The sequence below is a fragment of the Tasmannia lanceolata genome, unplaced genomic scaffold, assembly GCF_043159265.1.
Source record: "Tasmannia lanceolata isolate RefF3 unplaced genomic scaffold, GAP_Taslan_0.1 ptg000012l, whole genome shotgun sequence".
NCBI classification, from domain to species: domain Eukaryota; kingdom Viridiplantae; phylum Streptophyta; class Magnoliopsida; order Canellales; family Winteraceae; genus Tasmannia; species Tasmannia lanceolata.
The window spans coordinates 452,365-475,741 of record NW_027518689.1 but is presented as its reverse complement, the minus strand read 5'-3'; the positions used below and the strand labels follow the sequence as shown (position 1 = coordinate 475,741).

The following is a 23,377-nucleotide window of genomic DNA, read 5'->3' as shown; positions in this document are numbered from 1 at the left end:
AACTGGGATTGAACTAGGGAAAACAAATCAATGGGGCAGATTTTTTATTCGATTAAAAAATTCCATGGAAAATGAGTTGATAAATGCTGGAAAAGTCAATTCTCAGGGAATTTTTTTACCCAAGATCCAAAAACCCAAGCATGCTTCTAGGGAGAACAGTTTAAAGAGGATACAAACAAGAATTTCCCTCCAACAGACTGATTTTTCTTGGCATTGGCAATGAAAAACAAAAGGCAGAGCATGAACATGCAAATTTATTGTAATTCAATGATTTTGCATCTACTCAGGTTCTTGAATTCTCCCTATGGGCTGAAATACCAACTCGAATTCTTTGTGGGTTCTTTGTTTAGTCTATTCACCCAGTCCAGAAAAATTGACACAAGAATTTCTAACTATATTAAGCAATACAGAACTACAAGATCCTTTTACAAGCACACTTACCCAGATTAAAAATTGAATGAATTAACATATTACAACAGAATTCATTCCCCTGACTGATGCGGCTCTCTGGAGTATGCGATAGTCAAGGTTGTCTCAGAAGTGATGGCATATAGAAGCATGGCTGTGAGCCATTTCAATGCGATCACGAGGATCATTCATGGTTTCATCTCTTAATGCTTGAAGAATTGCCCCAAGTTGAAAGCTCCCTGTAAATCCAAATAAAATGAATCATTTTTTGTTTGTTTGAATGATTGGGTTTATTAATAAAAGAGAAACTACAGGCAAGATCTAGCTGGTCTCAAGGGAAAATACCAAAGTGAAACAACCAAACCATAAGAACACAGGAAAATAGGAATTTTGTAACGATCCAAAAACCCAAGTATGCTTCTAGGGAGAACAGTTCAAAGAGGATACAAACAAGAATTTCCCTCCAACAGACACTGATTTTTCTTGGCATTGGCAATGAAAAACAAAAGGCAGAGCATGAACATGCAAATTTCTTGTAATTCAATGATTTTGCATCTACCCAGGTTCTTGAATTCTCCCTATGGGCTGAAATACCAACTCGAATTCTTTGTGGGTTCTTTGTTTAGTCTATTCACGCAGTCCAGAAAAATTGACACAAGAATTTCTAACTATATTAAGCAATACAGAACTACAAGATCCTTTTACAAGCACACTTACTCAGATTAAAAATTGAATGAATTAACACATTACAACAGAATTCATTCCCCTGACTGATACTGCTCTCTGGAGTATGAGATAGTCAAGGTTGTCTCAGAAGTGATGGCATATAGAAAGCATGGCTGTGAGCCATTTCAATGCGCTCACGAGGATCATTCATGGTTTCATATCTTAATGCTTGAAGAATTGCCCCAGTTGAAAGCTCCCTGTAAATCCAAATCAAATGAATAATTTTTTGTTTGTTTGAATGATTGGGTTTATTAATAAAAGAGAAACTAGAGGCAAGATCTAGCTGTCTCAAGGGAAAATACCAAAGTGAAACAACCAAACCATAAGAACACAGGAAAATAGGAATTTTGTAACTGCTGGATCAAATGAATCAGGTTTAAAGTGTAGAAATCCAGTTAAACTGAAGGGTTTTCATTATACAATTAATACTACCGGTAAAAGTTGTCAGATAGATCTGATTAATCTGCTGTGTACTTGCAAACAGCAACAAATATCTCCAACTTTTTCAAAATATTGAGTTTTCTCGCGACATTTTGATGAACGACGAAATCCGGAAATAATCCCGAGATTGTAGAAAATACCACGATATTTTCATTTTTATCATTTACTGGGAAAAATGTCTCGATAATTTTATGGTTTTTTTTTTATGTTTTCTTTAATTATATATTTTAAAATATTCCATTTTCCAACTTTTTTCCAATATAAACCCAAAAGTAACAAAAAAGAATTTTAAATCTTCCAAGATATACACTTCCTGAGAAATTCCCAACGCAAATATTTATGACAATGATTGCAAGATAACTTATATCAGGCATACTAAGAGTTGAAACCATAGTTACAAAGTTCGAGTTCGGTAATTATTCAACGAGGCAAATGTTCAAAAACTTTGTAAAATGTTTGGGAACAGTAAAAATTTGGAAAAAAATGCATGTTTTTATTATTTACATCATGAATGCATATGCCCATTTTCATGATAAGAAACAGCAAGAAACATGGATGAATGGTGCAATGCATGTGTTTGCTAAATTAAGATGTGAATTCAATTTTCAATACAATGTCTTTTTCAATAATTTTGAATTTCTCACAAGATTTACACATAATATATGAGAAAGCGATGAATTATTGGTCAAATTCACATTTCATTAAGAAAATTTATGTTTAAATTGGAAAATCTGATTATGTAAGTAGAACAACCCGAATCAACCGACAGTGGTCATTCCTTTTGGTGTCCTATATATGATCATGTTCCTACACCCACATTTGTTATTTACACAATACATGGAATCTATGTTTGGTGTGGATTATGCCTATAGGGTCTGATGGTAGCCCACCAAATCAACAGCCGCAATCACCACACTTGTTACTGCACATCTTGTACAAATGGGTTGGTGAACCTCAACTCAATGATGCAAGATATGTAGATATGGGCATTTTGAAGCTCAACTTAGTGACGCAAGATAGGTAGATAACATGGATTTTCTTGTAATCAGCTGGTTAGGTTGTGATGATTTTTTGTTTCAAAATGAGATGGCAGACATAATTAACATCATGGGTTGTGAATGTCCCGTATATGGTCGTTGCCTAAATTGTTTGAACCTAATGAACTGGACTCTGTTGTGTTTGAACCTAAATTACCTTTAAAAAAACATTAAAATGAAATGCACATTAAATCAAACATGTCAAAAAGATAAAATGGGAATACCTTGCGCGCGATGACTATGATCTCCTTCCTGAAATCGTCAGAGGTTAGGGATAAGGAATGGGCGTTCCAGAGCCTCTTGCCTCAGTTAAGGAAAGAGGCGAAAGAGGCTTCGCCATCGGTGAGGGGTGAAAATGAGATCTCCGAAGTGTGGGAACCTGATGGGAATACAGAAATGGTGAAAATTGAGAGCACCATGATAGTTGATGTTGATTTCTCTTCAAGGTAGGCAACAAGAGCAGCAGTTTTTACTTCTTTTTTTTATGGGCAAGCTGGGGATTAGGCAGGACCCCCGACCATTTTTTTTCAAGGTTGTTAGGTGCAGCAGTTTTTATCGAGAAAGGGGGTGACAGTAGTTTTTACTGTTTTTTTTATGGGCAAGCTAGGGATTAGGCAGGACCCCCGACCATTTTTTTTCAAGGTTTTTAGGCGAAGCAGTGTTTACCGAGAAAGGGGGTGCGATTCATTTTTAGGGTTTTTTTCTTTTGTAAGGGCTTACAACAATAACGCCTTTGTACTATCTGATCCAACAAATGAACGGTTTAAGTCATCTTGTGGCCCAACTGTACTTTCTGAAAAATACTAGACTTTATGCACACGTAATGTGTAAATTGCCAATTTCTTATGGAGTTTTCTTTATCCATTTGGCCGAGTCTTGAGTGATAATTGCTCCCCTAGCAAGAACTTTTCCAAAAATTTTGCTCTGGCATTACTTGATTACCCATGAAAATAAGTAACTTGAACCATGGTAGTTCAAGTTTTATACAGAGATAGACCTTCATTTTATAATGATAGATTTTACATTGTGTGACCCTATGATCCAAACTGTCCATTTATTGGGCCACAATGTAAATAGGTTTTTCTAATAGCCCTAGGTTTTTTTTCTAATTCGTAGGCTGATAATGAAACAGCTATTTAACAACTTATTAGAAAAAAAAAGATGGGACTTAGAACCCAACCTAGGGCTGCAACAAGCAAAACCCTAGCCCCCCGCGCCCCGTGACTTGCAAAATTCCTTTAAAGCTGCATGGCTACAAATGCATGCTTAGGTGGTTTAGTGGCCATGGCACCCCCAATGACCAATGCAGGCAAGGGAAAATTAGTCTCCGTCCCCGGGCTCCACCTCTGACGTGCGGTCCCTTCATGGGAATGATTTCTTGAGCATAACCTATTTACATTGTGGCCCAACAAATGAACAGTTTGGATCATAGGGTCACACAATGTAAAATCTATCATTATAAAATGAAGGTCTATCTCTGTATAAAACTTAAACTGCCATGGTTCAAGTTACTTATTTTCATGGGTAATCAAGTAATGGCAGAGCAAAAATTTTGGACAAGTTCTTGCTAGGGGAGTAGTTATCACCCAAGACTTGGCCAAATGGATAAAGAAAACTCCATCAAAAATTGGTAATTTACACATTACGTGTGGATAAAGTATAGTATTTTTCAGAAAGTACAGTGGGGCCACAAGATGACTTAAACCGTTCATTTGTTGGATCAGATAGTACAAAGACGTTATTGTTGTAAGCCCCTACAAAAGAAAAAAACCCTAAAAATGAATCGCACCCCCTTTCTCGGTAAACACTGCTGCGCCTAAAAACCTTGAAAAAAAATGGTCGGGGGTCCTGCCTAATCCCTAGTTTGCCCATAAAAAAAAAAAGTAAAAACTGCTGTCACCCCCTTTCTCGGTAAAAACTGCTGCGCCTAAAAACCTTGAAAAAAATGGTCGGGGGTCCTGCCTAATCCCCAACTTGCCCATAAAAAAAAAAGTAAAAACTGTTGTCACCCCCTTTCTCGGTAAAAACTGCTGCGCCTAAAAACCTTGAAAAAAATGGTCGGGGGTCCTGCCTAATCCTCAGCTTGCCCATAAAAAAAAGAAGTAAAAACTGCTGCTCTTGTTGCCTACCTTGAAGAGATATCAACAGCAACTATCATAGTGCTCTCAATTTTCACCATCTCTGTATTCCCATCAGGTTCCCACACTTAGGAGATCTCCTTTTCACCCCTCACCGGTGGCGGAGCCTCTTTCGCCTCTTTCCTTAACTGAGGCAAGAGGCTCTGGAACGCCCATTCCTTATCCCTAACCTCTGGCGATTTCAGGAAGGAGATCATAGTCACCGCGCACAAGGTATTCCCATTAATTTTCCCATTTTATCTCTTTGACATGTTTGATATAATGTGCATTTCATTTTAATGTTTTTTTTAAAGGTAATTTAGGTTCAAACACAACAGAGTCCAGTTCATTAGGTTTAAACAATTTAGGCAACGACCATATACGGGACATTCACAACCCATGATGTTAATTATGTCTGCCATCTCATTTTGAAACAAAAAATCATCACAACCTAACCAGCTGATTACAAGAAAATCCATGTTATCTACCTATCTTGTGTCAGTAAGCTGAGTTTCAAAATGCCCATATCTACATATCTTGCATCATTGAGTTGAGGTTCACAAGCCCATTTGTACAAGATGTGCAGTAGCAAGTGTGGTGATTGCGATTGTTGATTTGGTGGGCTACCATCAGGCCCTATAGGCATAAGCCGCACCAAACAGAGATTCCATGTATTGTGTAAATAACAAATGTGGGTGTAGGAACATGATCATATATAGGACACCAAAAGGAATGACCACTGTCGGTTGATTCGGGTTGGTCTACTTACATAATCAGATATTCCCCAGCCCCGATGGAATCACACTATCCTGTTTGTTACCTATGCAACTTGGATATTACCAAATGGTGAATATATATTGTTATGTCTTTTGAGAAATGAAGCAAGCAGGGAGGCAAGTTTCCGGGTTGAGGAAAAGTAAGCAGGGAGGCAAGTTTGCTCGCAAGAACCAGTTCCCTTGGCAAGAGCAAAAAAACAAAAAAAAGAAAAGGATCGAGCGCATGGGGGAGAAGAGAAACCGTGAAAACCTTGGTGATTGGAAGTGTTGCCGTTGCGGTTTTCACAACTTCAGAAAACGAGTGGAGTGTTAGGGGTGTGGCAAAATTTGGTCTTCCAGGGATAAGAATTTTGAAAGATTGAGGGTGGAACCATCTGTAGAAAGTCAAAATATGCAAACGGATTCGAATCCTTTATCACAACTTATTGTTATGGGAGATCCTGATAGCCGGGATGTGGTGCCTCTCGCATCTATCAAAGGTGCTCTTGGAAGTTTGTGGGGAAAGATCAGAACGGGATGGTCAGGCGACATCCCAGCCCTAGAAGAGTGGCTTCGGAGAAGAAACGCTTCGGACGGTTTTGTTAAGGTCTTACAAAATAGATTTATTAGAAGTGATTATTGTCCAGGATCTGAAGGTGAATGTGGTTGAGTCTCAAATGGCTTGGGCTGCTGCGACTAATTCTCCGTTTGTGGAGATTTGTGCCTCGTCCAAGAAGTTCGCTTGTATGGAGTCAGAGGAATGGTGGAACATTTCAGGGATCCCTCCACAAGCCTGGTGTGTTGAAAACTTTACCAAGATTGGTCAGGTGGTATAGACTGATATGTCATGCAAGTCGGGTAGGGGCTACTCAAAGGCAAAGATCCAGATTGTCACTAGCGGAAACTGTCCGGTGGTAGTGGCTATCCCGGTGTGCATTGAGGGTGCAACTTTGTGGGCCAAGTGCGAGAAATGTGAATCCCCGACGGTTGGATCTCTTGGGGCTGGCCGGACGAATGATTCCATTAAATCGGAATCCTCGGAGGATGATCTGGTAGGCGATGGTTTCTCTGTGAGCACCGAGGGGCTTTCGAATCCGCAACTGGAGATGACGACCGTGCACGATAGAATTTTAGATGTTGGTGCATTTTTAGAGGCGCACGATAGAAACATGGTGCATGCTAGCAGCTTATTTGATTTTCAAATCCTCATTCACGTGTCGTCCAACCTATGGTGGAAGATGGGCGGTCTCTACCCTGCCAGCCAAGCGATTGTCATTTGGCCTTTCCCTCTTCTGACGCGTATGCTACCTCTTCAAATGACCGGTTATATCAAGCGGATGTTAATGCTATACCGACTATTCCCGGTAATGTAGATCCCTGTACCGATAGGCGTCAGTGGATAGGTTTTAGTGATTTCGATTGTGCGAGTAAATCTATGGATCAGGCCACTGGGCCGCTTGATGGGCTGAGGGGTCAGTTGCTTTATTTGGTCAATAACATTGTGGGCTTGATACAGAGGGCCTCTACTTTCCATGTTGGGCCCAACACCCCCACTTGCAATAATCAAAGGCGGCTTTCATAATCGGGTGCACACTCCTTCCTTTATCGAATTCTCTCCGTCTCTGAGGAGCGACACACTTCTGTTTGCCGAATAAGATTGCCACCAGGAATCAATAGTGCGGGTATTTCCCAACCAGATACCAAGTGAGGAGGTGGCTGAGATCCATGGATGCGATTTGGACTTAGCAAAAGGGGATGAGGCGGAAACACGAGAGCATGCCCAAGTGCAGGAGAACCTGTTTTACCCCATGGAGGCATCGATTTCCGAAAAGTGTCGATCTACTCGACAGTCAGAGAGCCCTGCCGAAATCATTTTTCAAAGATTAGGGGAATCATTATCTGGCTCTTCGTCAAAGACTTCTGGAATTCAGACCGGAAATAATCCTGGTGGGAGCCCCATATCAATGGTCAAGGAGCAGGTGTCTTTAATTCAACTTCTTATAAATCTCCAACTGGTTTGTATCATTCCTTTCCTGCTTTACAGGTTGCAGGTTGCAGGTTGCAGGTTGCAGATACTTCATACTTGTCTTCCAAATGATGAGCTACCCTCTATTACCCCCTCCATCGAGTTTCCAGATCCAGATCCTATGGTTTGTCAACACCAGAGCATTCGATATATTGACAGTTAGGGTGCAAATGGTCATTCTGAGAATGAATCCAGGGAGGAAGAGACAGAAATGCTGATGTCTGGTATCCAGAATAGGATGGAACTTGTTGTGCATGAGGCTGAAACAGTGGAGCCGTTAGTCAGTATTGGGGCATATGAAGATACTTTGGTGACTTTTGTTAGTCACGTCATGGAATCGAGCAAAGTATTGGGTTTATCATATTCGGGGTTAGTCTGCAGACTGGAAAATATGTTTCGGAAGGCCGAACTAAGAGAACTGACCATTCGTGATGCATGTGATTCGACTGCAAGGGAGGTGTCTAAGAAGGTAATGCGGGAACTTGCTAGGCTAAAATCTGATGTTAATTATGAAGCTTCTTCAAGGAGTGCTGCCAGGGGCAAGGGACATTGTGGAGACGGAAAGTGCTCTGTCAAGGGGTCAGGTAAAGGCCATTACCGTTCTCCATGAAGATTCTATCTTGGAACTGTAATGGGTTGGGCATGCATGATAAGCAGGCCCAAGTTAAAGAGCTACTAAAAAGCATAAACCTAACGTCCTTAGCATCCAAGAATCGAAATGGTCCAATGTTTGTAGAGCAGCCATCAAGGGGGATGGGGGTTCCGAGTCATTGGGACTTCATGTCTAGAGATGCAGTGGGGGCGTCAGGGGGGCTTATTGTTGCATGGGACGCAGCCCTCCTGGAGTTGGTTGACTCGTGGTGCGGGAGGTTTTCCATGTCTGTTGTTCTAATAGACTTGAATAAGAAGTTATGTTGGACTTTTTCCGGCATTTATGGACCGGTCTTATCGGCGGAGAAATATTTGTTATGAGAGGAATTGGAAGGGATAAGAGCAAAATGGTCCCACCCATGGTGCCTTGGTGGGGACTTTAATGAAACTAGTTTGGTGGAGGAAAGAAGGGGATGCACCAGATCCAGCCGTAATATGCGAGCCTTCGCGAATTTCATTGCTAGACATGAATTGATTGATATTCCATTGTTGGGGGCGCAATTCACATGGTCCAGAAACGAAAGCAAAAGCAGGTTAGATAGATTTCTTATATGCTCATCATGGATCAGTTGTTTTCCTAAAATATGACAGACTGCACTCCAACATACTACTTCTGATCATTGCCCGATTCTATTAGATCCAAGACTTGATTCTTGGGGTCCGTCACCTTTCAGATTTGAATTAGCTTGGTCGGAAAGTCCAAAGATGACAGACAAGATTGGTCAATGGTGGACTAAGCATGCGGTTTATGGTAAGGCAGACGTGGTGATCGGATCGAAACTCAGATACGTCAAGCAAAAACTCAAGGAGTGGAGTAAGGAGATGGACAAGGTGAAAAATGAAAGGAAAGTATGGTTATCATCCCGTATTCATGAGATTAAAGCTTCAGATGAGATGGGTCTGGCAAGTGAGGAGGAGATAGAAGAAAGTGGAAAGTTAAAGGAAGAACTCAATCAAATAATTTTGCAAGACGAAATTTCATGGCATAAAAAATCTAGAGTAAAATGGCTCAAAGAAGGGGACAAGAACACGTCATATTTCCATGCCATGGCTAACGTGAGAAGAAGAAGGAATCGTATTCAAATGCTCGAAGTTGATGGGGTGTTAACGGAAGATAAGGGTACTATCTCGAAAGAGATTGTGGATTTCTATAAAAATCTTTACTCTTCAGAAGCACCCCTGCATCCTCTTCCCGATGGAGTGTAGATTGGGCGCCTTGAACAACAGGATAGTGAAGCATTGGAGTCTCCTTTTTCTGAGGAAGAGATTCAGATGGGAGTTTTCTCTTTGGGCAAGGACAAAGCTCCAGGTCCCGATGGTTTTTGCCTCACTTTCTTTCAAAGATGCTGGGAGTATGTGGAGAGGTAATTGGTTTCTTTCATCAATTTTATGAAGGGATGGAGTTGGATAAAGGGACGGGGGCCACTTTCATTGCGCTCATTCCTAAAGTGAAGGGTGGGAATTGTGTGAAAGATTTCCGGCCTATTAGCTTGGTTGGTTGTTTGTACAAAGTATTAGCTAAAGTGTTGGCCGGTCGCATCAAGAAAGTTCTGCACAAGATCATTTCCCCTAACCAATGTGCTTTTGTTAGTGAGAGACAGATCCTCGATTGTTAACTTATTGCGAATGAGGCGATTGACTACTAAGGTAAAATGGGTTATAAGGGCATAGTATGCAAACTTGATATGGAAAAAGCATATGACCGGGTCGAATGGGATTGCCTAGACTACTTGCTCGGAAGAATGGGGTTTGGGGAGAAATGGCGCTCCTGGATTTCAAAATTCATTTCTTCTGCTTGGTTCTTTGTCCTCATCAATGGCTCTCCCTATGACTTCTTCAAATCCTTTAGGGGTCTATATCCGTATGCCCCAACCCACCCACCCACACTTAACATTTAAATAATGCTTGGGTTAAAAAACCCCACATTCTAAGTTCACTGTACTGTAACTCATGGCTCTTAGTCGCACAACCTGTGAAGCGTACACTTCCGACTTTAGTCATACTAAGGGGTACGCCTCAAAGCACCACGGTATGCATAGTGGCCTAAGGCATATGTATCAAAAGCATTTCACCTCTTCATCAAGGCCTTAGGGCATTTAGAGTGCACCTCGAGGCATGGGCCTCAAAAACCTTTGAAAACATTATCGGAGTCTTTCTTTCCAATGATGAGAAAATAAGGTGAAGTCCACTCACTTTCAGCCATCTCAATTCTGCTGATTTTCTCCCCTGCCCCTTGGCATCATACGACCATAAAAGAAAGGGTTCTTTTTCCTCACCCTACACAAACTCTTTGCCACTGTATTGACAAAGTCATAGGAGAAAATCAGCAGTGGACATTGTCTTTTACAAATCCTCCACAAACTCTTTGCCACCTGATAGACAAAGTCCACCTCCGATTTACACTAGAACAGCAGAAGCCATCTTCGACGGATACCCCCATTGACCCCTCCACACCATCTTGATCGCCTCAGCGAAGTACTTGAACTTAAGTCGTGATGGTGCAAATTTGACGACTATACACTGATGCAAATGATCTATCATCAAAGTTGTAGCCACAATGGGGAAAAACTGATGTTCTTGGCCATAATTTCCAAGGTCATAGGATGGGCATTAGAAAGCTACTATGGTCGAACGAGAACCTTCCCAAACCACCTCTGAAAATATTTACCCGAGGGTTGCATAGGAGATGGAAAGTCCGATTGAGGGGTAGTTAAAGCGTTTGGGGCCCCCATGATAGGGAACTCCAACCCAAGAAATTATGTCTTGAAAAACTACATCTTGCGAGTCGGGAAGAATTCACACAGAAACGGAGCTCGAATTCACGAACTAGTGAAACTCAATAACATTGACAATATCCGTGTTGAGGACATTCGGTCTATCGGACATTTGGTTTATCATTTGTATTTCTATCCATCTTCTATGGTATTCAAGTTATACACGAGTAGTTACTCAAGAAGATAAAGAGTCATTAGAAAATGGGAGGATAGCATCTGAGTTTATGTTAGGATCTTAATAAAAGCTAGAGCTAAGAAAGGCTCTTAAATGAAGTTAAGAGTCAGCCTCATGCCCACTTCTATTTGGTTGTATAAGTGGTTCCAAGTGGGTCAAGAAATTAGCTCTACTCCTATGTCTTACTGGTTAACAATTCAAGCATGGAAAGGGACAAAAAAGAAGGGAGCAATCCCCTCCATAGGGTTTGAAATAATCTAATTTTGCCACCAAGCCTTGGCACAGTTTTTTAGGCCCGAAATGGGGGAATTTACTAACAGTTTTAGAAAAAAAGATCACAGATCTTGAAACGCTGTTAAAAATGAGCAAGTATGGGGCCAAAATGGATACCTGGGCATCGACTTATGCCCTCCAGAAACATAAAAGCATTTTGGAAGGAAACCTCCATAATGAAACAAAAATGAGAGAAAGTTCTTGCGATTTATGATTTATCTGATTGGAATAAATGTGTACTCCCCTATCTCAGATTCCGTATAAAGAATATGAATAACATCCGAGTCCTTTTCCTTTAGAATTTTTCATTTCCGATAACAAAAAAATACAAGAAGAACCACCTACTCAGAATGAGCAACTAGACGTTGTCAATCCTTCCATGATGACCCAAAAACAGAGGCTGCAGGGATAGTCTACCAAAACAATTTCAATCATTAAACTAACATATCAAATAAAAAACAACAGATGTACAACACAATGAACCAAGGAAAATCAAGATCCAGGTATTTCCACATAGATATGATATAATGTTAAAAAAATTTAGTAACAGAAATAAGTACATAAACTATCACATAATATACGTCAACAATAGGATCATAGACACTGATAAAGGACAAGGAAAAGGAAAATCAGATCATACAAATATCTACAAAATTTGGAAATCAGATTTTCATGTCTAGGAATTTCAATACAGGTTCCATGTTACAAAAGTACATGGTGCAGTAATCAATAACATAACAAAACCTTGTTACTTCATAGCTACAAGCTGAATGTTGGGACCATTCAATATCTAGATCTAGCTAATGAAACTAGGGATGTTAACTCATACTTCACCCCCCTATGTTACATGGATTCTTCTGAATGGGCAAAGTACTCAAGGGCAACATATGTCTAACACTTGAAGTGTGATTGTAGGGAACTTCAAAGACCTGGGGAGTCATCTATATCCTCTGACCTACATGGAGACAGCATCACTGTGATTAAGATTACATTTAATCAAAATTTTCATGAGCTACACCAGACATTCTTATTAAGGGAACAAATGGCCATTTATTGAGCCACGGACACCAGTATAAGAGGAAGTGTTAGACAATGATGTATTATCCATATATATATTGGGGTAGTTTGTGTTTCTATACTTTGTGTACATACAATGTATCTGTACAGCAATTAGTGGTACAAACATCCCTTGTTCTCAATAAACATTTAAAGCAACTAAAATTTCAACAACCATCCCCAGTCGTCTTTAAAAATTTATACCAACAAATATTTCACATTTATTGAAGTTATATTTTTACACGGAATATGTGATTTAACCAATTTTTCAAAAACTTGTCCCAGCCTAACTCAAAAAACTGCACCAACTAGTTTTAAGTCGATTTTGAGCTTTAAAACACCGAAATGAAATGTGGATCCATTCCTGCATGAAAGTTGATGTTGTGATGCATGCATACAAATTTCAATTCCAAGAATCAAGCTAAGGTCCCGATAAAGCTGTTTGGGATATACTCAAATATAGATTGACAAAGAGAGCTGGTTGTACATGAGTTTCTTTATCTAATATGAAGGGAATAATTGGTTGCCTTGATCATGAAAGCCCTATTAGAGATAGTTTGAGTATCACTTGTCTTTATTTCCTTTTTGGATAGTTTCCACTAGATAGTTGGCTAATTAAGGGCACTTATGTAAATAAATAAATGACAAAGAAAACCTAATCTGGGGGAAAATAACTCATGATTCTTCTCCCCAACATGTTTACCGGCTTTTAACATGGTACCGAAGCGGGAAAGTTGAAACCCTAAATTTCTACAAGTTGTCCTTCTACTTCAATCTTATGTTAAGGTTCAATTGATCTCAAGAGCTTTTTCAAGGACTAAAATCAGATACTACTGGATCGAGGAGAGCCTCTGCAACGGCATCACCATACAGTCAACAGAGCCTACACTAGCAAGTCAGAAACACCATGATTTTCGCTTTTGGAAACGATAAAGTTGTACCCCTACAATAATACAGAAAAATTTCATCATTCTCGAACCCTTTCCTTTTGAATATTCCTGAGGAGTGTTTCACGTCAAATGTCATATAACGTTAGGTATATGCAATGGACAAAGCATGAGTCCAATATACATGTGTTCCCTTCTACAGCTTTGCAAAATCTGTTTATAGTTTGACTAATTACTAGTGACACCCTAAGCTGTGCACTTTTTCTCAGCTTCCTCAATCACCGTATCAAACCTTGTATAGGTACTCTGCATCTATCGTAGAATCTAATGTGTTTTATTAGCATATAATGCATTTTATTAGCATATATCCTGTATAGGCTCTGTACAGCCGCCTTATTTGAATATCTCACAGGGCTTGAAAATACCTTAATAAACTCTCTCCTGAAATTCCTTAAAACACCCCCAATGCCAACCATATTTGAATATTTCACACTGGCAGGGCTTGAAAATACCTTAATAAACTTTCTCCTGACATTCCTTAAAACAACCCCAATGCCAACTAATCCCGACTACCTCTAGGCCGTCCATCAAAGTTGAGCTTGATGTCTCCCACCAGTTGGAGGGGTTCACCGAGAAATGATTACTCTTTAATATATTCTTTTCCTATTAGCACTTGATAATTAAACTGTTTTTAGAAACAAAATCCTTATATGAAATTGACAAGTTTACATATGTTCTTCATTTGATGGCCATCGAGCCATAAAAAATATGTACAGCACAGAACTCCAAACTCTGTCCAGGGAAATTGACCAACTCTAACTACGCCCACCTCAACATTTAGAGACAGACTTGAAATCCCTTGCATTGTAGAAATTGAAATTGGTCCGTTAACTATGATCTTTGACTGCATTACAACAAAAAGACCTACGATATGCACTAGCATTAGATGAAATGGTGTAGAGACAGAATTTAGCAATAACTTGGCATAAAACCATAGCCAATGCCGACTTAGGTTAGGTTATCTATCTACAGTTATTTCTTAGAACATACGGTCAGGATAATACATAAGTGGTGTTCTTCCTTCTATATCCTTCCAACTAACCATTGGCTATAAGTGTAAATCGTGCTTCCAACATCTTTGTCAATTAGCAGATCGCTAATTAAAGAAACCTCATCAATTACCAAGAGAAATAATATCTCTTGTGTATAGGAGGTGGTACTCTACTCCAAGTCTGGCTTTTCACTATGTTGTCATGCATTGACTTAAAATATGTTGTTCTAAATAAAATGATTTGATGCCTAAGTTGTCAATTTCGTTCCGGTGACCATTTCATTTTGGTAACCGGGACGGTACATTTCGGTCATCTCAGTCATTCCATTCCAATTTCGTTTTAAACTTTCTGTTTCGCTAAAAACAATGGGAAATTTTTTTTCATAGTTAAAAATATGGAAAAACTCCAAAAGAAAAAAAAAAACAGAAATTGTTAGAAAAATATAAGAAAGAACTAAATGAACCAAATATGTAAAAGATCCAATATTTACTTAAAGAAAATCAATATTAGTCAGCAGAAATGACTGTGCTGACTGTTGACTAGTGTGTTCACGAGGCCTGACAAGACGAAAAAATTTTGGAGATCAAATTATGAGATTTTTTTACTTGACTTTTGGGATTTAATAATGTTTGGACATGCTAAAATTTATGAATTTTTCAAATCGGAAAAATACCCCACCGTTTGGAATTTAAGATTTTGACCCGACCCTTTTTCCGAATTTTGTAATAGAACTGGAAAGTTGACCTTTTATCGTTTTAGGTTTGGGTCTTGAAACTATTTAATTGACCCGATCCGTTATTTCCCAGTGAAGCGGCATATGATGTATCTGTACATCAATTAGTGGTACAAACATCACTAGTTCTCATTAAAAATTTAAAGCAACTAAAACTTCAACAAACGTCCCTAGTTGTCTTTAAAATTTTAAACCAACTAAAATTTCACATTATTGAAGTTATATTTTCCCACGGAATGTGTGATATAACCAATTTTTCAAAAACTTCTCCCAGCGTAACTCGAAAATCTGCACCAACTAGTTTTAAGTCAATTTCGAGTTTCAAAACACTGCCATTAAATATGTATTCATTCCCATTCCGGCATGAAAGTTGATGTTGTGATGCAAGAATCAAGCTAAGGCCCCTATAAAGTTGTTTGGGATATACACAAATCTAGATTGGGAAAGAGAGCTGGTACTACATGAGTTTCTTTACCTAATATAAAGGGAATAACCGGTTGGCTTGTTCATGACAGCTCTATTAGAGATGGTGTAAGTAGCATTTATCTTTACTTTCTTTTCCCATAGTTGCCACTTGATAGTTGGCTAATGTAAGTATCATCTGTGTTTAGTGTGTTCATATCCATTTCCCATAGTTGCCACTTGATAGTTGGCTAATTAAAGGCATTTATGTAAATTAATAATTCACGAAGAAAACCTAATCCTGAGAGTAAAATCATTCATGATTCTTCTCTCCGACATCTTTTCCGGCTTTTAACACCATACCAATGCAGGAAAGGTGAAACGCTAAATTCCTACAAGTTGACCTTCTACTTCGATCTTATCTTAATGTTCAATTGATCTCAAGAGCTTTTTCAAGGGCTAAAATAATATACGAGTGGACTCAGGAGTGAGGAGAGCCTCTGCAACACCATCATCCATACAGTTAGCAGAGCCTAGACTAGGCAGTCAGCAAACACCATAATTTTCGCCCTGGAAACGATAAAGTTTTTCCCCCACTTGAATACAGAAACATTTATCATTCTCGGACGCTTTTTTAATATTCCAGGAGAGTTTTTCACGTCCAATGTCTTATAACATTAGGCATATGCAATGGACAAAGCATGAGTCCAATATAGATGTGTTCTCTTCTGCAGTTTTACAAAATCTGTTTACAGTTTGACTAATGACTAGTGACAACCGAAGCTGTGCACTTTCTCTCAGCTTCCTCAATCACCATAGCAAACCTTGTAGAGATACTCTGCATCTATCTTAGAATCTAATGCGTTTTATTAGCATATAGTGCATTTTATAAGCATCTATCTTGTATAGGCTCTGTACAGCCGCCTTATTTGAAGCCTTATTTGAATATTTCACACTCACAGGGCTTGAAAATACTTAATAATCTCTCTCCAGCCATTCCTTAAGCACCACCAATGCCAACCAATCCCAGACTACCTCTAGACCTTCCATCAAAGCTAAGTTTGATGTCACCTGCCTGTTGGAGGGGTTCACCGAGAAATGATATCTCTTCAATATATTCTTTTCGTTTTAGCATCTAATGATTCAATTGTTTTTAGACACAGTTTAAATCGACCAACTCTAACTATGCCCACCTCATCATTTAGAGACAGACTTGAAATCCCTTACATTGTGGAAATTGAAATTGGTTCCCCAGTTTGATCTTTTACAGCGCTACAACACATAGACCTACAATATGCACTAACATTCGATGAAATGGCATAGAAACAGAATTTAGCAATGACTTGTGCGTAAAACCATAGCCAATGCCGCCTTTAGGTTAGGTTATCTAACTTCAGTTCTTTCATAGAAAATATGATCAGGATAGTACATAAAAAGTGTTCTTCCTTCTATATCCTTCCAACTAACCATTGGCCATAAGTGTAAATTGTAATTCCAACACCTATGTCTATGAATTAGTAGGTCTCTAACTAAAGAAATAATGTCTCTTTTTTGTAGGAAGTGGTACTCCAAGTCTGGCTTTTCACTATGTTGTCATACATTGACTTAAAATATGTTATTATAAATAAAATGATTTGACGCAGAAAGTACCAGATGAGCTCGAGATCCAAACCCTTTTGTCATCTCCCATCTTCCTTATATAGCAGGCTTCCAATAACTCAAATAACCTGGCTACCCTTTCTATCTGCCTTTCAAAGAAATTATGTCTAAATAGTATATTCCACGATATTCTCCCCTCTACCCATTCATAGCAATCTAATACAACCGCATTCTTGTCGACAGCCACCTTGTACGACTCTAAAAAAGGCCTCACTAAAGACAAAAACCCACACCATATCATGAAATAGTTTGGCAATGAACTTAGCAACCAATGTGAGCAAAACAACAATCAATGCTGCCCCTAGTTAAGGTTGTGTCTTCAATTGCTTTATACAACCAAGGATCATTTGTACGTCCAGGCAACACATTTGCAACACCTAGCAAAATCAAACTCAAAAGTACACTCTAGGTTATTGATATCACCTTTAATCCTGCATCCTATCATAATCTCCCTCGGCAAACTCATCTGTGCATTCTCTTTTCATTTGTTTTGTTTATATATGATTATGGATCTTGTTCTTCACTTCCTTGAGGATGTTAACACAATCAATCCCCTACATCTTTATCAGCTTAAACTTGGTGCAGTTTACTACCAAACATCTACCTGTTACAATGATTGGGTCCAACCTTACACCAATACCCTTCTAGCATATTTTGGTATTTCACCCAGAATCCATATCCTTGAGAAATATTTACATTGAAAGAAGGTTAAAAGAATGTTAATTGTAAAAAAAAAACACTAATATCCTATTCTAATTCCTTATAATGTTTAGCCCTTCTTAGTATAGTAGCCCTTTCGCGCCCTTCTTAGTATAGATTGTCGGGTGCGATGGTCAGCCATTCATAAAACTGAAAAGTAGATTGGATGCCCTTAGGACAATCTTGAGCTTCTAATATATCTGTTTAAGCTATTAAATGACTAATAAAGCAAAAATCTTGCAAAAGAGCATTGAACTAAGATTTGGCTTAGAAGGTAAGGTGGGATATTCACAGTGAACAATGACATCAGAAGGAACCAGTTAATAGTCTTAGAACATGTTGTTAGGACTTTTGACATATAATTTGATGACAATCTAATATCAATTTAAACATTATTTACCTATCATAAAAATGAAACGAATGGATTTCAGGATAAACTTGACAAATCATGGATGGCATCCAAACAAGGAAATAGATGTTAAGAGATTATATAGCAAACTATCACCCTATCTACTACTAATGGTGAGGACCAAAATTCGTCTTGTGATGGCTGTGGAAGTAAATACTATTTCACTTACTCAATCCCAATAGGTGCGCCCAAAACAATAGCTCCGAAGGCATTTAATAAAGCCCCTACAAGGTCCAAGTAGTATAAATTATGCAAGAAGACACTAAAAAAATAAACACCCAATACCGGAACCAAGCCTGAATTGTTTAAATTAGCTAAGACATTGAATCAGTGATGGACTTGGGCAATTTTTATTAAATTAGCGACTTTTTTGTAGAACTAATCCAAATTGAATTCAAAAATCAAACTCCCAATACACAAACTAGGCCTAAATTGTTTAAAATTCAAAACAAGAAGACACTAAAACTTCAAAAGATAAAAGAAATAGAGACCCACCTGCAAGAAGCCCTAATAATCCTCGTCCAACCGCCTTCAAATACTGTTAAAATGGATTCTATTAGAAACCTCATCAGTTTACAACAGAACAGAAAAGAAACAAAAAAATCAAAATAGAAAATTTAAACAGATTAAGGAATTACCGAGCAATGTTGGGGATTTTGTCGAACGAGACTAAAACCCAAAATTACTATAGGGCTTTGGATTACCTGCAGAAGAAAACGAGAATAAGATAAGGAATTAAAAAAAAAAAAAACAGAGGAAAATATGAGCTAGGGTTTGGAATTAGGGTTTAGGGTTTAACCCAAAGAAGACGGAGAGTCTGAACGGGATTAGATATGAGACTCGAAACATAGACTACGCGCGTAATCCAAAAGGCAACTGATAAACTGCACGCGCAGAGCAAATGCAAGGCAAAAGCTACGGAAGAGGAAACTTCAATCATCTCTCTACTATCAGATGGTCATGGGAAACTATGTGATAGGATCCTGATCCAAATGGAATCCAATCCTTGCTCAGATATGCACTAGCAATGCACCACTCGATGGCTAAGCAAGTTTTCATGGCAAAGAGCTTTATCAAACTTAGCTAAGAGTGCCCACCGTGCATGCACGGTTGGGGGCGCCGCACGGGTTATTCCGCTGCTCAATCATTAGGCTGTGACAAGGATGGTGTGTGTGAGTTTGATGTGTTATGTGCTCCATAAGAATTGTTTGGGACAAATCATGGGATATAGTGATTCATGGGCTTGATATCCAATAGTGTTTTTTTTTTACCCAAAAAGGCCCATCAAATGAATGGCTCAAAGGTGAGACCCACTATACTTCAGTGAATCGCACCCCTGACAAAGCAATCTTCATTGTCCGTAAAAACTTGTCCATAAAAAGCCTAAAGAGAAATGAACCTTACCCCCTCTTGATTTCTGAGCTGCTGCTCTTAGTTGTTTCCTAAAAACCCTGAAGAGAACTCACCAGCAACTCTAAAAAGACAAATAATGGTGCTCTCCATTTCCACTATCTCCGTATTCACATCGGGTTCCATCAGCCACACTTCAGAGATCTCATTTTCACCCCTCACCGGTGGCAGAGCCTCTTTCCTTAACGGAGGCAAGAGACTCTGGAACGCTCCTTCTGTATCCCTAACCTCTTGCGATTTTAGAAAGGAGACCATACACCCTTGCCCAATGTAGTCACCGCGCGCAAGGTATTCTCATTAATTTCCCCATTTTAGCTTAATGCACATTTTATTTTAATGTTTTTTTTGAAAGGTAACTATTTAATTTCATCTGTAAAATTTACATATTAACACACGGGAGAAGCTGTCCCCGTGGATGTACAAAAAGAAAATAAAGCATAATGGATCTATGTGATCCCCGAAGCGTTGTCAAAAGTTATCTCCATATTTGGTCGTCTTACACTCTCCTTTGCTAAGATATCTGCCATCGAGTTCGATGTTCGTCTTCTATGCCTTAAAGATGGGCGGATATCTCGTATAAGATCTCTAATCTCTTCAACTGAATTTGCTAGCCTTCAATTTCTAATTATGTACTTTCCTACTCACCCACGTTTCCCGTATCTATTGTAAGTCCCTACAATTACCTTAATCAGAAATTACATGGTGGATGAGGGTGCATGCACGTGCAACCCACACATTATTTTTGGATGGTACGAACCATTCAGTTCTTGGGCCCTGAAGTACATAGGGTGTACACAGAAAATCTTCTCAATTATGATCCTAACCCTCTGATTTGTGGAGGTTTAAACCTCGACAAATCGGAGGGTTAGGATCATCGTGCAGAGAAGATTTTTCTTGGCACAAGCTATCTACGTTAGGTCCCAAGAAATGAGCGGTTTGGAACACTTAAACAATGTTTGGACGCACCTCCATGAAAACATTGTGGCTAGAAACACTGGTTTATGACTTTGATACATCATCGAAATAAAAAAGAATTCGCAAAAATATTTCTTTTACTCTATTGCAGTATAACAAAAATTCAGCGTGATAGGATCACCCAATTCAGGTGGGTCATTGTGTTCGACTATCTGATGATCAACAGACCCAATCGCATCCTTGTGGCACAGGTTAGGCCCCAAAAAATTATCGTTAGGATAGGAATTTGCGTGCTGAACAGCCCTATTTGTCTTTCTTGAAAATGGTTTCATTTTCAGGAAAAGACAAACAAATGAATTGGAAATGCTGCTTAAAGGGTGGTGATACCTAATGGCTAATCTCATTAAATCTTATTAGGAGATTGTAAGTTATTTTGAAGGGGGGAGATCTTTGGATCTGAACCATCGGATTGAAATAAGGGAAATGATATATTAGCCTTTTTTTAAAAAAAAAATTGGACATCCCTATAGTGTAAAAAGTGTAGCGAGGATGTCCCATGAAAAAAAAGAAAAAGGGGGCAATATATCACTTACCCTGTTTGGATTGCAAGAAAAACATTTCTGATGGAAACAGTTTTCATGAGAAACTTTTTTCTTTTCTTTCCACGATTTAGGCCCTGTTCGTTTCAGATTGTCACAACAGATGGTGAGAGCCAATAATCGGCTATTGGCCCTCACCATCTGTTGTCACAATCTGAAACGAACAGGGCCTTAGAAGGAAATGATATGGTTATGGTAAATTTGGATGGATATTATTATAACTTGTAGTCCCTTTAAATAAAATTTGAATTGTCTTGGTTCCAATTATCTTTTTGATGTCTTCAAAAAGTAAGAAATTTTAGAAATATTTTTCCTTTCCAAACTTTACCACAAAATTATTGCCATCCAAAAATAAATTCCATTGTTTTATAGAATTAGCAAATGCAATTATTTCATGTAAGAGACAATTCAAAACATGACAATCTTCAATTGTTCGTCAAATTGAACATGAAAAAGTTATGGGAGATTGTATATATACAGAGAAACACCGCCAAATTCAAAGTAGAGGGTGTTTACATAACCAAACATGAGACAAGTTGACAGTGCACAGTTTTAGTATATCCTGACGGACAAAACAAATGGGATCATTAAAACAGCAAGATGGTACGAAGATTGGAAAGCGTAAATGTGGTACCAATAGAGAGCCTTTCTTTTGGGAATAGGAAGAAAGCTCCGGACAATGCATCAGACCACACTTGAAACAAGCATTTGAATTGTTTGGGGCGATTGTGATGATCTTCAACTTGATGTGTAGGGGCTGATTTTGTAGAATTTTTGTTGAAATATTTGGACCTTGACTTTGTACCTCCACCATGTGAAGATTCACCTTTAGAAGAAGGATAGAGACTACGAACATCCACATACTTTTTAGCACCACGACGAGAAAGCTTAGCCTCCACCTTCAAGGCTAGTTGATAAAGAAGAATGCTTTATCAGGGGTGCGATTCACTGAAGTATAGTGGGTCTAACCTTTGAGCAGTCAGGGGTGTGATTCACTGAAGTATAGTGGGTCTCACCTTTGAGCCATTCATTTGATTGGCCTTTTTGGGTAAAAAAAAAACACTATTGGATATCATACCCATGAATCACTATATCCCATGATTTCTCCCAAATAGTTCTTATGCAGCACATAACACATCAAACACACACACACACACACACCCATCCTAGTATCACGGGCCTAATGATTGAGCAGCGGAATAACCCGTGCGGCGCCCCAACATCCATGAATGCTAGGGCAGGCCTTCAATCACGCAAGGCTCTGAAGGCCCAACATGCCAACACCCCTTGATTCTTTGAATGCGCACACAGACTCTTGGGAGTAGATGTGCTGGACCTTGGAGGCTAGCAAATTCAGTTGAAGAGATTAGAGATCTTATACGAGATATCCGCCCATCATTAAGGCATAGAAGACGAACATCAAACTCGATGGCAGATATCTTAGCAAAGGAGAGTGTAAGACGACCAAATATGGAAATAACTTTTGACAACGCTTCGGGGATCACATAGATCCATTATGCTTTGTTTTCTTTTTGTACACCCACGGGGACAGCTTCTTCCGTGTGTTAATATGTAAATTTTACAGATGAAATTGAATAGTTACCTTTCAAAAAAAATATTAAAATGAAATGCGCATTAAGCTAAAATGGGGAAATTAATGGGAATACCTTGCGCGCGGTGACTACATTGGGCAAGGGTGCATGATCTCCTTTCTAAAATCGCAAGAGGTTAGGGATACAGAAGGAGCGTTCCAGAGCCTCTTGCCTTCGTTAAGGAAAGAGGCTCTGCCACCGGTGAGGGGTGAAAAGGAGATCTCTGAAGTGTGGCTGATGGAACCCCATGTGAATACGGAGATAGTGGAAATGGAGAGCACCATTATTTGTCTTTTTAGAGTTGCTGGTGAGTTCTCTTCAGGGTTTTTAGGAAACAACTAAGAACAGCAGCTCAGAAATCAAGAGGGGGTGCGATTCATTTCTCTTTAGGGTTTTTATGGACAAGTTTTTACGGACAAGGAAGATTGCTTTGTCAGGGGTGTGATTCACTGAAGTATAGTGGGTCTCACCTTTGAGCCATTCATTTGATGGGCCTTTTTGGGTAAAAAAAAACACTATTGGATATCAAGCCCATGAATCACTATATCCCATGATTTCTCCCAAATAGTTCTTATGGAGCA

General features: G+C 39.0%; 1 protein-coding gene across 10 annotated transcripts; it reads right to left on the bottom strand.

Moving 5' to 3' along the window:
* Positions 1-373: 373 nt before the first annotated feature.
* Positions 374-19,426, bottom strand: LOC143887506 (uncharacterized). 10 transcript variants are annotated; one of them, XR_013254209.1, is made up of 6 exons: positions 19,080-19,424; positions 18,919-18,984; positions 18,776-18,818; positions 18,450-18,504; positions 1,126-1,331; positions 374-647 (listed from the first exon to the last, which is right to left on the bottom strand). XR_013254209.1 is itself a non-coding variant. In XM_077391580.1 (6 exons), the coding sequence occupies exons 1-5, from the start codon at positions 19,218-19,220 to the stop codon at positions 11,742-11,744; spliced, it is 360 nt and encodes a 119-aa protein (XP_077247695.1). In that variant the 5' UTR covers positions 19,221-19,422; the 3' UTR covers positions 374-647; positions 11,729-11,741. The 10 variants fall into 10 exon arrangements, 7 of the variants coding, with proteins under 7 accessions (XP_077247695.1, XP_077247696.1, XP_077247691.1 ...); XR_013254210.1 differs by lacking the exon at positions 1,126-1,331 and adding an exon at positions 12,213-12,338 and having other exon boundaries at positions 19,080-19,418; XM_077391580.1 differs by lacking the exon at positions 1,126-1,331 and adding an exon at positions 11,729-11,796 and having other exon boundaries at positions 19,080-19,422.
* Between the last annotated feature and the right edge of the window lie 3,951 nt (positions 19,427-23,377).

Coding starts and splice junctions, on each gene's coding strand:
- LOC143887506 (XM_077391575.1), bottom strand. CDS start 19,220: ATGATTGAAGTTTCCTCTTCCGTAGCTTTTGCCTTGCATTTGCTCTGC. Junction 18,819..18,918: donor AAAATCCCCAACATTGCTCG/GTAATTCCTTAA, acceptor CCATTTTAACAG/TATTTGAAGGCGGTTGGACG. Junction 1,332..18,449: donor GGCGCACCTATTGGGATTGA/GTAAGTGAAATA, acceptor TTGGATTTACAG/GGAGCTTTCAACTGGGGCAA.